At 38.7% G+C, this 13,275-nt stretch overlaps 1 protein-coding gene across 1 annotated transcript in view; it reads left to right on the forward strand.

Annotated features, from left to right (window-relative positions):
- The first annotated feature begins 857 nt into the window (after positions 1-857).
- The window catches only part of LOC117290411 (synaptic vesicle 2-related protein-like), a 38,268-nt gene continuing 25,850 nt past the window's right edge, over positions 858-13,275 (forward strand). The window contains exons 1-5 of the mRNA XM_033771800.1: positions 858-1,456; positions 4,813-4,893; positions 6,363-6,577; positions 9,812-9,897; positions 11,580-11,750. Coding sequence (XP_033627691.1) covers positions 1,308-1,456; positions 4,813-4,893; positions 6,363-6,577; positions 9,812-9,897; positions 11,580-11,750 — 702 coding nt within the window. The 5' untranslated portion in view covers positions 858-1,307. The remainder of the gene's footprint in view (positions 1,457-4,812; positions 4,894-6,362; positions 6,578-9,811; positions 9,898-11,579; positions 11,751-13,275) is intronic.

Genomic DNA, 13,275 nt, shown 5'->3' on the forward strand with positions numbered 1-13,275 from the left:
CGCCGTGCGCCCTCTGTTGGCCAAATCACTGCTATCTTCAGGCGGCTAATACGCGGCTATGACTGGATTTCCTTGTCATAATGCGTTGAAGAGCACGTCTTTAGCAACAGCCGTAGCCGTAGCGGTAGCCACCAATTTGCATACGGCTACGCTTCTCTACACGCGTGTTTGTTTGTCATCTGTGGATCTCCTTTTTTTCGGTGGGAGGGTGTTTTGGAATGGTGTTTTGGGGAGAGGTGTTTCGGGTGTACTTTCGTCCAATGATCTGTTAGGGAAAGTATTATTAATTTATTTCATTTATTCCATAAGCTCTATCAAAAGTACAGGTGAAGTAAATGCATTTTCACCACAAATTCACCGGATGGATCAAGAACACAATTGCTGATGATATACTAAAAATAGGTCCAACATACATCATGTAGGCCCATGTTGTCATTATAAAGAATGGTCTTTTCTCAACTTGTACCCGGAGGAAGATATCTGATATTTTCTTCCGCCACGTTTTCTGCACCGGAAGACAGTATGAATTTACCGTGAGAGCTTGGTATTACAGAATGCAACGTGTCATTTCATGCCACTTATTAATTACGGGTATTAAATTCAAATTGGCCCCCGGGATCGTCCAAATAAACGGGTGGTGAGAGCTACCCCATAATAATACCTCCCCCACCCTCCCTCACCACCAATACCCCCCAGATACACAGCAAACTACATGATAAGCGAGAGGCATCGATGCATAACCAGCCATGAATAATAATAATTACAAAGCACATTGTTGTTGCTATCGAACGTGCCAGAGCTCTTGACTGTTGTACTGTGAGTGTAGGCTTTTTGACTGGCCGGGCGCCATATTGTATGTTGTCGCCTGCTGGAAATTGTGTTATAACTGACAGCAATTTGGGTGGCTGGCTATTTTCTTGTATTGCACCTTCCCAGTTGAAGGATACACTCTCATCGTGTCATCCTCCTCCCGTTTGTAAAACTCCTAGCTCGAACCCCCGACTGTGTCTCAATGCGAAATTTCACCAAAAAACGATCCCTGCTAATGCAAACGACAATAATGTATTGAAAAACGTTCGTCATCGACATACACCCCCCTTTGGGAGAATGGTATCAACCAGCTCTTAATTCGATGGAAAATCGAAACATGGTGGTTCGTCATGGTCGCATCCAATTTGTACACAGATCATTATGAAAACCGGGGGCAGTTTATTCAGTGTCTGGTGGCCATAAATTTACATAAATGATGTCAACATTACTCTACGTCAACTTCGAGCCTTGTATACGACAAATAATGTCTTATTTTCATGGTGACATTTATTGAGGAGATATTGACCAAAAGATGGACGAAGGGTTTTGCTGAATCTCGAAGGACATACAACGAAGACTGTATCCAGCTCCCGAGGAACGACTTCCTCTTTGCATGCTCTTTGGCATCTACGGATTGGTGTGATAGGTGAGTGAATGTAGATTACTATTCATTTGTTTGTTTTTTGTATGCTGCGGTATTTGTAACGACACCTTTAATTTTTGGAAGGCAGTGTTTGTTTTTCGTTCCCCTGGGAATAAGCTTATGTGAAACCTTAATTTTTGAAGTGTTTGTTTTCCGTTCACTAAATACGGGAAGAAATAATAATAAAATGTCAGTTATAATGTACAGGCTCATCTAACAGAGACGACTAGGAATAGAATGATTATGTGTAAACACAAAATCATTTTGTTAAAACTAACTGATATTATTTTATTTTCTGGAAAGGATGCTGACTGAATGTTCACTCATTATGACCCCAAAATGTCTTCTATCCAAATAAGAGTGTTTGGTTGTGTGTTTATTTAGTGTATTTTGTTTATTATTTATTTATTGTTTATTTGTTTTTTGTTTTCACAATGAGTGAACAATAATTATTTGCGATCTGTTGATAAAACATATCACCGTTTTATTTTCCATTGGGATTAAAAATCTAAATCTATTGTATAAAATAGGCCATGCAGTATGTATTCTAATCGAATATAATTTAGTAAAGCATATTAGGTCAACTATGGCACTTCAGAGGGAGCCATTTCTCACAATGTTTTATAATAATAATAAATAATAATAATAATAATAATAAGACTTGTAATGCGCACATATCCACCCTGCTGGGTGTTCAAGGCGCAGTAAAACCAAAACAGTTATACCATCAACCTCTCCCCATTACTCGTCACCAAGAAAGGTTTTATGCTAATAATTATTTTGAGTAATTACTAATAGTGTCCACTGCCTTTAACTCTAGATGAACCATGTATGAATAAGTGTCCCCCCCCCCCAACCGTGCTCTAACCAGTCACACTTTAATAGTACTCCAGAAGCTCTATTATATTATTGTAAAGTGTAACTTAAGTGCATAGGCTTACCAGTCAAACCCTCCATAGAACCATGGAGGTGGAAGATAGAACCGGGGAAGACAGAACACAGACGAGGAAATGCTCCTAAAAGATTCCCTCCCCCGGCCGCGTTTTTATTTTATTTTCCACACGACATTGCAATATTTTGTTCCGCTTTCCGTCAAAATTGGCTCTTTCCGTCAAAATTACGTCAAAATGAAATTGGCCTGCCCTTTTACCAGTCATTGCAATGTCGTTGGGGGGGGGGGGGTACAGCCCGGCCCCCTTAACCGCCTTACGCACCCCCACCTCCAAGCCCCCCCCCCCACCTCCAAGCCCAACATTTTGGTTTGTCCCACTTCATCAATTACCTGACAAAGCGATGTTGGGGGGGGGGGGGGTTACTGTCAGAATTCCACAAAAACAATTATTTCTTTTTCTCAACGGTGGGCATGTTGTGTTTATAGAAAGTAAAACGATAGCAAAGAATTTCCTTGGCTCTTCCCACAAAATGTGATGTGAAGTAAATCCCATTCACATTGGCGTAAGGCATTGATCACTATTATACGCTATCCATGCTGGTGACGTGTGTTGGGTATAATTATTTTGTTTCCCGCCAGGTCGCTGAGCACACATGCATGGTTACAAAATGGCGACCGAAATAAATTAGCAATCCTGGTCGGAGTGACGGAATGATAAAATTAATGTTAAGTGGTTCGTGTAATTACCGCCGGCCATCTGTGTAAATGCTGCACGGGTCAATGAAGAATGTGGTCTCACTCAGATATACGGCAATAATATTACTATTTATTATTATTACCATCTGAAAGAGGCAGTCTGGACACGTTTTACACTCAAATTAATTGGGTGCATAAAAACCTACCCAACGAGCAACGGAGAGATGGTGTTGGTATGAAACATTGTGAGAAACGGCTCCCTCTAAAGTAACGTATAAGAAAGAGGTATAATCGCACTCAAATAACTATTGAATGCAGTGGACACTATTGGTAATTTGAAAATAATTATTAGCATAAAATCTTACTGACGGTGACGAATTTCAAAGGGAAGGTAATGGCATACGTAAAATGGCAAACAATTTTTCGGGATAAAACCCTACTGCAGCTTTTCGATGTCTAATGCATTTTATAGAAACTTATCTGAGGCATTATTGTGGTTATGTTTGAATTTGAGAAGCGTTGTTGCAGTAACGCTTGCCAGATTGTGTTTAGTCTATCCGGATTTTCGGAGACAAATAAACGGAGCCTCTGGTCAGAACCCCCCCCCCCCCCGTCATACCCCTTTCCCTTTCAGTAAGTTTAACAAAATGCACACAATACAATGTACATAAGTTCGGTTCCTAGAACATCACATTATTCATATCATTGAAAATAATTACCATATTTCGCAAAAGCAACTGTAAGAACTGGTCACAATCGTTCACGTTCAGCATGTGTAAGAAGCCTACTATAATAGGGACACGTTTATTGTAAAATACCTCTTCTCACTTGGTGTATCCCATAATGTTCATAACAATAATAACAAACCAGTGCATTTGGGCTCAATATTGGTCAGCGAATTTGCAAAAGAAAAATGAAAGATTTATGCATTTATTTGTGTGCTTTCAGGATGCATAATAACGGGCTTCAGCTGAAGTCTTTCATTCTGTCATTTGAAATTACCGCTTTCTGAAAAAAATACTTTACTTCAGAGGGAGCTGTTTCTCACAATGCTTCATAACAGCTTTCCATAATTGCTCCTTACCAAGTACGTTTTTATGCTGATTTTTTTTTATATACAGTAATCCAATAGTGTCCAGTGTCTTAAGAATGGTGAAATTGTACTAATGTAAGGCCATACCAGTCATATTCCACTATTATGTCCATAAATGAAATAGAATTACTGAAACAAAATGGGAGTCATGTGCGCGAAAATGAAATTAGTTGGATGCATTAGCAGCTGAATAAAAATCCTTAGTTTGAATGAATTATAACTATTGAATGTGTGTTCATGCAACTGAATTTGATTCTGCTGAAATTGGCTGGCAAAAAAAAAAAAAAAAAAAAAAAATAGGCACATCAAACATCTCCGGAAAAAAGTACGAGATGTGTATTATTTTGTTGCTTGTAAGAGAGCAATATCCGCTAAATTTTCTTGAGCATTTTAATAATTGTAGAGACATTTTGTGCATTAGCCGGCTGCTTTATTTCATGCAATTAATTTTGGTTCTGTGTGTATTTTCCCGGTACTTTGCTTTCAACATTGTTGCTTTCGTGGTTTCTTCTCCTTCAATAGATGCTTGGGAGGACTGGGTGTCCGTTGGCCTCCTTGGAAAACCGTCCTCATTCGTGTCTGTTTCTAGCTATCTAAATGCTCTGCCTCATCGAGTGTAATGCTGGTATAATCCTGAAAATAGGTTTGACCAAGAATTTTAATTTCTTTATTTTGTAGACAGTGTGTTAAAAACCGTACAAAATCAAACATGGCATCGAGGTTTGCTGACGTCACCAGCCATCCTGAAGATATAGAACCGTAAGTTTAATTATTGCATTTAGTTTTTAGAACCTCCATACTCATATCGGCTGCATGTGCATCATAAGCTCACTAGGATTTGCCTGGATTGAGGAAAGAAAAAGCTTGTTGCGCGGCCCCTGTGGAAACTGTTAAGTTTTTCATAAACGTATTCCTTTTTAGACTGGAGGTTGTTAGACTTAGTTCCTAATCTATAATCAGTTTTTTTTTTCGGATCAGCCTGAATCGCCTGAAATAGCGCCCTCTTGTGGATTGAATGCCCGATGCTGAGAAATGAACTGCGATCTCAGACTTGAAGTAGTGGGTTGTCATAATAGACCCATCAATGCAGTCGCGATAGAGGCTGATGGCTGATTCAGGTGGAGTTCAAGCTTTTGTTGTATCACTTTAAAATTGGAGGGCCGGGGACCGATAGGCCTACATAGGTTTTTTTTTTTTTTTTTTTTTTTTTTTTCAATCTTCTAGATTTTTAAATGCTAAGGATTTTTTTTTTGTATAATTGAATTTTAATTGCTAAAGATTTAAAATCTTAAAAATGGATTGGTCCCTCATGAAAATCCTTTAGATTAACTTTGACACCATTCCTTCTTAGAGTGCACACATGTGTGTGTTTGGCTCAGACAATTTTTACATGGATTTTTCTAATTTCCTTGCGCGCAAGTATTCAAAATTCAGTGTGGCAAATTGCTTTTAGTTTACTTGATTTATGCATGGAGGTAGAAATGCCTTTGAGAAGATGGCTTTTCAGCCAGCTTTTGGAGACCAAACCACTTGGCCTTTGTGTAAAATCTTGAGAAATCTGATAATAATTGACATCTCAATTTCATCAAGATAAAGTAAACAGGAAAAAACCATGGCCATGCCAGTGCTTGTGTTCTTTTTGTTCATTCAATTCACTGCATCTGAAAAAAAAACCACACAACTTGTCCGACAAGGGTGTTTTTTTCTACGACTATTCTCTTGCAACTCTACAACCAATTAAAAACCTGTGTGCACAAAAAAAAAACGAAAACAAAACATGTAAACCACCAAACAAGCTGTGCTTTCAACGATCGAATTTCTAAATGCCGCCCTCTGTTGGTTCAAACGTGATCGATCAAATTAATTGTACAGCTCATACATGGGTGATTTGATACAAAACGTCTCATCTCACACGTACCCAGCTGCATTGGTTTAGTTCAGAAGACAGAGACATGAAATAGTTAAGTGTAGCTGTAGCTAGCTACTGAAATGTCACACACGTTTTACGTTTGTTTTCGTTTCATCGCGAAAAAAGAAGTATTAATTTGTGAGGAGTGGGTGGGTGGCGGTTGGTGGTCTATTTCTTCCTCCATGTTTTATGATGTTTAGTCGTGGTCGGACACACTTTCCTAGCTGACACTCTCTCCCCATCGTGAAATAAACTAATTCCGTGTATCCATCTTTTATGAGCTATTCAGCCAAACACCGTTCATGAATTTTCTTGCCAGGGTGGTGAAATTTCGCCGGGGACTGTCAAGCGATGGTTCGGCACCGGGAGGAGACCCTGGGAGTTACGAGGATGTGGACCTCGGGACGTTGGGGTCTGACAGCATGAAGGCTGCCGGGAAAGAGCGACGAAACACGGCCGAGCTGGCGAGCGGGTTCGGTAGCATCGTCGGGGACGTGGGAGAAGTGGACCCGAACGCTTTGACTCTCTGTGAAGGTTGGTTTATTTATTCGTCATACTATGGAAATTTGATGATTTCTTATTTATAATAGCCAACAGTAGGGCCTACTATTAATTTTTTTTATTACATTTTCTATAGACTAAATTGGATTGTTCGTAAATATTTTGACAAATTGCACTAAATTAAAATAATAAATAGGCCTACATCAATCATTATCATATTTTTTTCAACGTACGAAACACAAAATATCAACAGTTTGTTGTTAGTTAGTACAGACAGTGCCACTGGGTGTTATGTTTGATTTTATTTGATTATAATAGAGGTTTTTTTAATAGTTTTTTTGCTGTTTTTCTTCAAAATAGCATTTTTTGCAAAGTTCCTTTGCAAAGAAACTTTCAGGGATGAAAGGTATTGGTGGACTCATAATCCTAAAACAATGACGTCATGATGAAATCAGCTGTCACATGACGTCATCTTGAAGGTAATTAATTTGAACATTTAAAAAATCTACATTAAATCAGCCACAAGAGACCGTAGTTTTTTTTTTGCGGAATTGCGTTGGACAAAATTTGGTCTTCATTTTATTTTGTGTGCGTAACCTCACATGACCTCTATTTCCGGCTGAAACCTGGGCTCGATTTCAAAAGTAGCAAAAGTTATAGAGTTGCTTTCAACGATGTTAGTGTCTGGCAATGGTGGGTAGTTAAAAAAAAATATTGATAATGTCACAATACATTAGAATTGTGAATGATGATGTCATCACAATGTATTTTTATGATTTATTTTTAATTTTTGCATCTTTAGGCCTCAGTCATAAATTGCTAACTGTACATGGTATAAATATAATCTAAAATCCTATTTAAATCGGCTAAATTTGATAGGTCATAATTGCTTTGAATACAAAAGAAATTTCATTCATTTTAGAAATTTGAAAATGTTATGAACGAAAAATGCAATCATGTAAGTTTATTATTGTTATTATTACTAAAATAAACCACACAAAGCAAAAGAAAGGAAAAACAATTAGGAAAATTGTTAAAGAATTTTTTTAATTGAGAAAAATTACAATTTTGAATCGGTATTCACAGTTTTTAACAATGCTAATATTCTGTACTTAGAAAGTCTTTTATTTTAGAGGAACACGCTATGTGAGCGTCGCTCACATAGTTAAAAAAAAAAAAGGGAACACATTGCCTTGGATCGCTCAAGTTGGTTTTTGAAAAGCGTTAAAATGCATCGTTTTCAAAGTATGATCCACACAATTTGCCTCGAAATTGCGTTGATTTCGTTTTTTGCTTTGCGAACTAACACGTTCAGCCAGTTATTGGAGTAAAACAATTGGCTCCAAGAAATGGCCGAGCGTGTCAGTCGACGAGGTAAAAGGAAACCACGCAATTTCGAGGCATATTTGTGTAGATCATTGTACTCTACTTTTAAAACATCTTTCCAACCATGCATTTAATAGCAAACAGTTACAAATGCTTTCCAAAGACCTACTCGACTGATCCAAGGCAACGTGTTCCTTGTAAGCAGAAGCTGGCAAAGGCACACTTTAAAGTAAGGACTGTAGTTCTGATTACTGTGTGTACAATTTATTATCCAATTCGCAATAGCCTGTGAGGCTTATCCAGCTGACTAGGATAATGAATGTTTTAGTGCAAAACCTAATAGGGTGTGGATGTGCACAGCATGCACAGCTGTTAGAGAATTGTAACACAACTGTATGGTCAATCAACAAATGCATCAATACTGTGTTTTCTTGGGTGTCAGTGGTTTATGAAAACAAAAAAATCAATTTAGAACAGGTTCAGTGCATATCATTTGAAGGGATTTGTGGAGCTAGAATAACATTTTGGATTGTTGTCAATTCTGTAAGATTTTGAATCAGTTAGGCCTTAGAAGTGATTAGTAGGCCGGGTGCACAGCCTTTTCAAAGACATCAGGGCACAGTTTAATGACTCTGATTACTGCCAAATTCTGCGCAATTGCGATCATTATTCTTAGCTAACTTTGCAAGTGCTGAATTTTTATTCAGTTCTGAATTGGTCTCAACGTTTCGACAAGCTAGTCGAAACGTTGAGACCAATGTTTCGACAAGCTTGCTCTAGTCATCGTCAGGATGACTAGAGCAAGCTAGTCGAAACGTTGAGACCAATTCAGAAGTGACAGTTAATTACGATAAGCTAAAGTAGTAGTCCAGTCTATTTTCTATACCATCCGCCCTGGTAATAGTTAAAAAGCAGGACAGTTCTTTTCAGAACTGAGAAGTCTCCCGAACCTCCGATTATCTACTCCTCGGCTGTAGAATAAAGCAAGACAGTTCTCTTAAGAACAAACTCTACCTGGCAAGTAGATACACACATAGTGTTACCGCAAACCAACACATTGATATCCCACCATGCAATGCCTCAAATCCTATATAATATAAGAACAATCATGAAGTCTCACAGCTTTTTACAGTATAGGGGAAAATTGTATGGTTAATTCCTAAACTTAAAAGACATAATTAGCAATGGATGTGTGAACACAGGGAAGCCTAAATATGCAAATATTGAAAGGGCTAGGGCACCAAGGCATTTATATCCTTGGTAAAGGGCACCTTACATTTCAATCGCCTTCGTTGCCTCTGTGCCAGGCCTGCACACCTGCAAACCAATTGATGCATCAAATCCCATAAACCCACCATGTTTGTTCTGGTTATCAAGGACATTTCTTTGTAATCAATTAGTTTATGCAATGAGGTACTCTGGTTTGTTGTTTTGCAGTGTCCCTATTGGTTTTGTAAATACAAATTTTAACAGGGATTTCTTTGGTCTTGCGCACCACCCAGATCCTTTCCCTCTTTACCAAATAATAAATAATAGTAATAATCGCATAAAAGGACATGTGTACGGTGTAGCCCCTGTTACAAAAGTTTCAAAGCGCTGTAGTAAAAGAGCTCAGAAATTTTGTTCCTCAAATTTCTTATGGGTAATTTGAATTTTGTGAATGGAAACAAAATCATCAATATAAACCACAAGGGAAACTGACTGGGTATTATTACAGGTTCACAAACCACAGCAATGATGTATTGCATGTATTCTTGAGTGGAAATCAGACAATAGTCTGGTAAGTAAGGACATGTAAAAAATTCTCGCTGCCACAGTAAATAATATTTGAAATTCAAACACTGGATTCCATGTGTGATTTGTATTTAAACACGTTTAAAATTTACACTTTTTTGGCAATATTAGTTACCATATATATTTTGTGGATTCTTTTCATGACAGATGAGTTTACCGTTGAGCAAGCAGTGGAGGCGATTGGGTTTGGCTGGTTCCAGATCAAGATATCTGCCCTAGTGGGATTCTGCTGGGTATGTTAGACTACCAATTTCTTCACCCCTTGCCCCCTTTCCTATTCACCCTTCCCAATACCCCAAGCCCCCCTTCAAATGTCAGCCTCCGACTCACCCTTTACCTTCATCTTTCACCCTCTTTAACCTCACTCCCTTCACATTTAATGCTTCACGTTCTACCCCCAAAAATTCAAACTTTCTCCCTTAACACACTTCAAAATGTTTACCTAATGTTTTCCTAATGTTTTCCTAATGTATAAAACCTTCACCCTGTTATGTTTAGCCTTCACCATTTAACCTTTACCTTTCCTCTTTTTACCTTTACCTGATCACCCTTCACCCTTTAACCTTTACCCTTCCCCTTTTCACCTTTAGCCTTCATCCTTGAACCCTTATCCTTTTAACCTTTACCCTTCATCTTTAACCTAAAGACGATGTGACCTGTGACATCACATCAAAAGAGCCACTAAGCTTGGACTTCCTGCAGGCACGATTTGTACACAGCTCAATGGAAGAAAACAAAAAAACTTATATTTTATGGAGATTACATTGTCCAATTCTTATCAACTTTCAATATGATTAGAGGGGCACATCTCAAAACTTGTCTGACAGCTTTTACTTTCATAACACTTGGATTGTTGTTGATATTATGACACAAAATGTCAAATTTCCCATAATAAGACCACAGTATCTTGCCTGCCAGACTAGCCAAAGAATGTATAAGGTCACACTTGTGGTAAACATGGTCTCTACCCTTCCGCTTTTTACCTTTACCCTTCACCCTTTAACCTCTACCCTTTCCCTTTTACCATTACCCTTTATCCTTTAATCTTTACCCTTCCCCTTTTACCTTTATCCGTGCTCCTTCACATTTCATTCTCCACCCTTTAACCTTTACCTTCCCCTTTTTATCTTTACCCTTCACCCTTGAACCTTTACCCTTCACCCTTTAACCTTTACCTTCCCCTTTTTATCTTTACCCTTCACCCTTGAACCTTTACCCTTCACCCTTGAACCTTTACCCTTCCCCTTTTACCTTTTCCCTTCCTCCTTCACATTTCATTCTCCACCCTTCACACTGCACATTTCACCCTTCACCCTTTAACCTTTACCCTTCCCCTTTTACCTTTACCCTTCACCCGTTAACCTTTACCCTTCCTCCTTCACATTTCATTCTCCACCCTTCACACTGCACATTTCCCCCCGTCACCCTTTAACCTTTCCCTTCCCCTTTTTATCTTTACCCTTCACCCTTGAACCTTTACCCTTCCCCTTTTACCTTTACCCTTCACCCGTTAACCTTTACCCTTCCTCCTTCACATTTCATTCTCCACCCTTCACACTGCACATTTCCCCCCGTCACCCTTCAACCTTTACCCTTCCCCTTTTTACTTTAACCTTTCACCCTTTAACCTTTACCCTTCCCCTTTTTACCTTAACCCTTCACCCATAGACCTTTACCCTTCCCCTTTTACCTTTACCCTTCTTCCTTCACAAGTCATTCTCCACCCTTCACACTGCACATTTCACCCTTCATCATTTTACATTTACCCTTCACCCTGAATCCACTTCATCCTTCTTATTTCACCCTCTTACATTGTACCTTTACCATTCACCCTTCATTCCTCACCCTTCCACTTCACCAAGTTACCTTTGATTCACACCTTTTGAATCTAATATTCATTCACTGTTTCCCCCAGATGGCCGATGCCGTGGAGATGATGTTACTAAGCATCATTTCTCCAGAGCTCCGCTGTCTCTGGAACCTGGACCGTTGGCAAGAGGCCATGATAACAACAGTGGTCTTTATCGGGATGTTCACTAGCTCCACTCTGTGGGGGAAGATCTGTGACAAGTACGGCCGCAGGACGGTGAGTAGAAAGGGGAACACTATGTGACTTCTTAAATGGCGCTCTTATTTGTCACTCAGTGACGCTTAAGACGTCTTAAAGCCAGTGGACACTACTGGTTATTGTCAAAGACCAGTCTTCTTACTTGGTGTATGTCAACATATACATAAAATAACCAACCTCTGAAAATTTGACCTCACTCGGTCGTCGGAGTTGTGAGATAATAATGAAAGAAAAAACACCCTTGTCACACAAAGTTGTGTGCGTTTAGATGGTTGATTTCGAGACCTCAAATTCTAAATCTGAGGTCTCTAAATCAAATTTGTGGAAAATTACTTCTTTCTCGAAAACTATGCCACTTCAGAGGGAGCCGTTTCTCACAATGTTTTATACCATCAACATCTCCCCATTACTCGTTACCAAGTAAGATTTTATACCAGTAATTATTTTAAGTACATTGTAAGTACCAATAGTGTCCACTGCCTTTAACTTCAGTATTTTTCTGCAAGGTATGTGGGACTCCATTTGAATTACGAGGCCTGGTACTCCTTTAAGCTATGTTAAGATGTAATTGTTATTCCAAGGTACATGTATTTGGTGCAATATGCTGCCAATCAAACCAGAAACATCAGGGCGAACCCCTTCTCTTTTCAATAAGTGCACTGGTTTTTTTTTTACGTGTACACAACCAACAGGACCAATGGCTTTACGTCCCATCCGTCTATTTCTAAATGATTATGAATTGGTCAACGGAAAATTGTGATTTAGTAAACTAGACATCTCTTTTTCTAGTTATTGTGAAATCAGTTTATAAGCTTGGCTGTATTTGAACCCAAAACCTTGTGATTGCAAGTCCGGCAGTCCAACCACATGGCCACCATGACACTTAGTTTTTATTATGCATCAAAACTCAACGCAGAAATAAGATTCAAGACCTTGGATATTACTTTCTAAGCAGAACCTCTTCATAACAGTGTGATATAAGAGTAAACCATAGGTTTTGTAACTACCTGTACGTAAGTCCTGAGACTTAATGCTATCATTGTTACAAGAGTTAAGAGGGTCGAACCCAAAACATAGAAACTCATCACAGAAATAAGATTCAGGTGTATAGCAGTCAACCATAGTTTTTTGTAATTGGGTCCTGGAAGACTGGCCAACGTACTCTTTCTAACAGAATGCTGTTAATGTGTATAATGTAAGAGTTCAGAGGATCTCAAAACATAGAAACTCAACACAAAAATAAGAATCAGGATGGATCCTTCAGATTGAACTACCGGTACATAATTATAAGCAGAACTAAAAAAAAAAAGTACTCTTTTTTATCAAGGGTTGACTGTATGATTATCTTCTTTTTTTTTACCATGATAATTTTGAGCCCGTTCATGCATTGTAGCGCATGAACTAACTCTGTTTATTTGCAGCAGAAAAGATGAGTGCATCATAATGAACTGTGAGTCTGGCTTGCTTGTTGATGTAGAACAATAATTTGGTTCAAGGATATTCCTCACTCAATGTTTGTTTACCAGCTGGGTGTAGTCGTCAT

The sequence above is a fragment of the Asterias rubens genome, chromosome 5 (genome assembly GCF_902459465.1).
Source record: "Asterias rubens chromosome 5, eAstRub1.3, whole genome shotgun sequence".
Lineage (NCBI taxonomy): Eukaryota > Metazoa > Echinodermata > Asteroidea > Forcipulatida > Asteriidae > Asterias > Asterias rubens.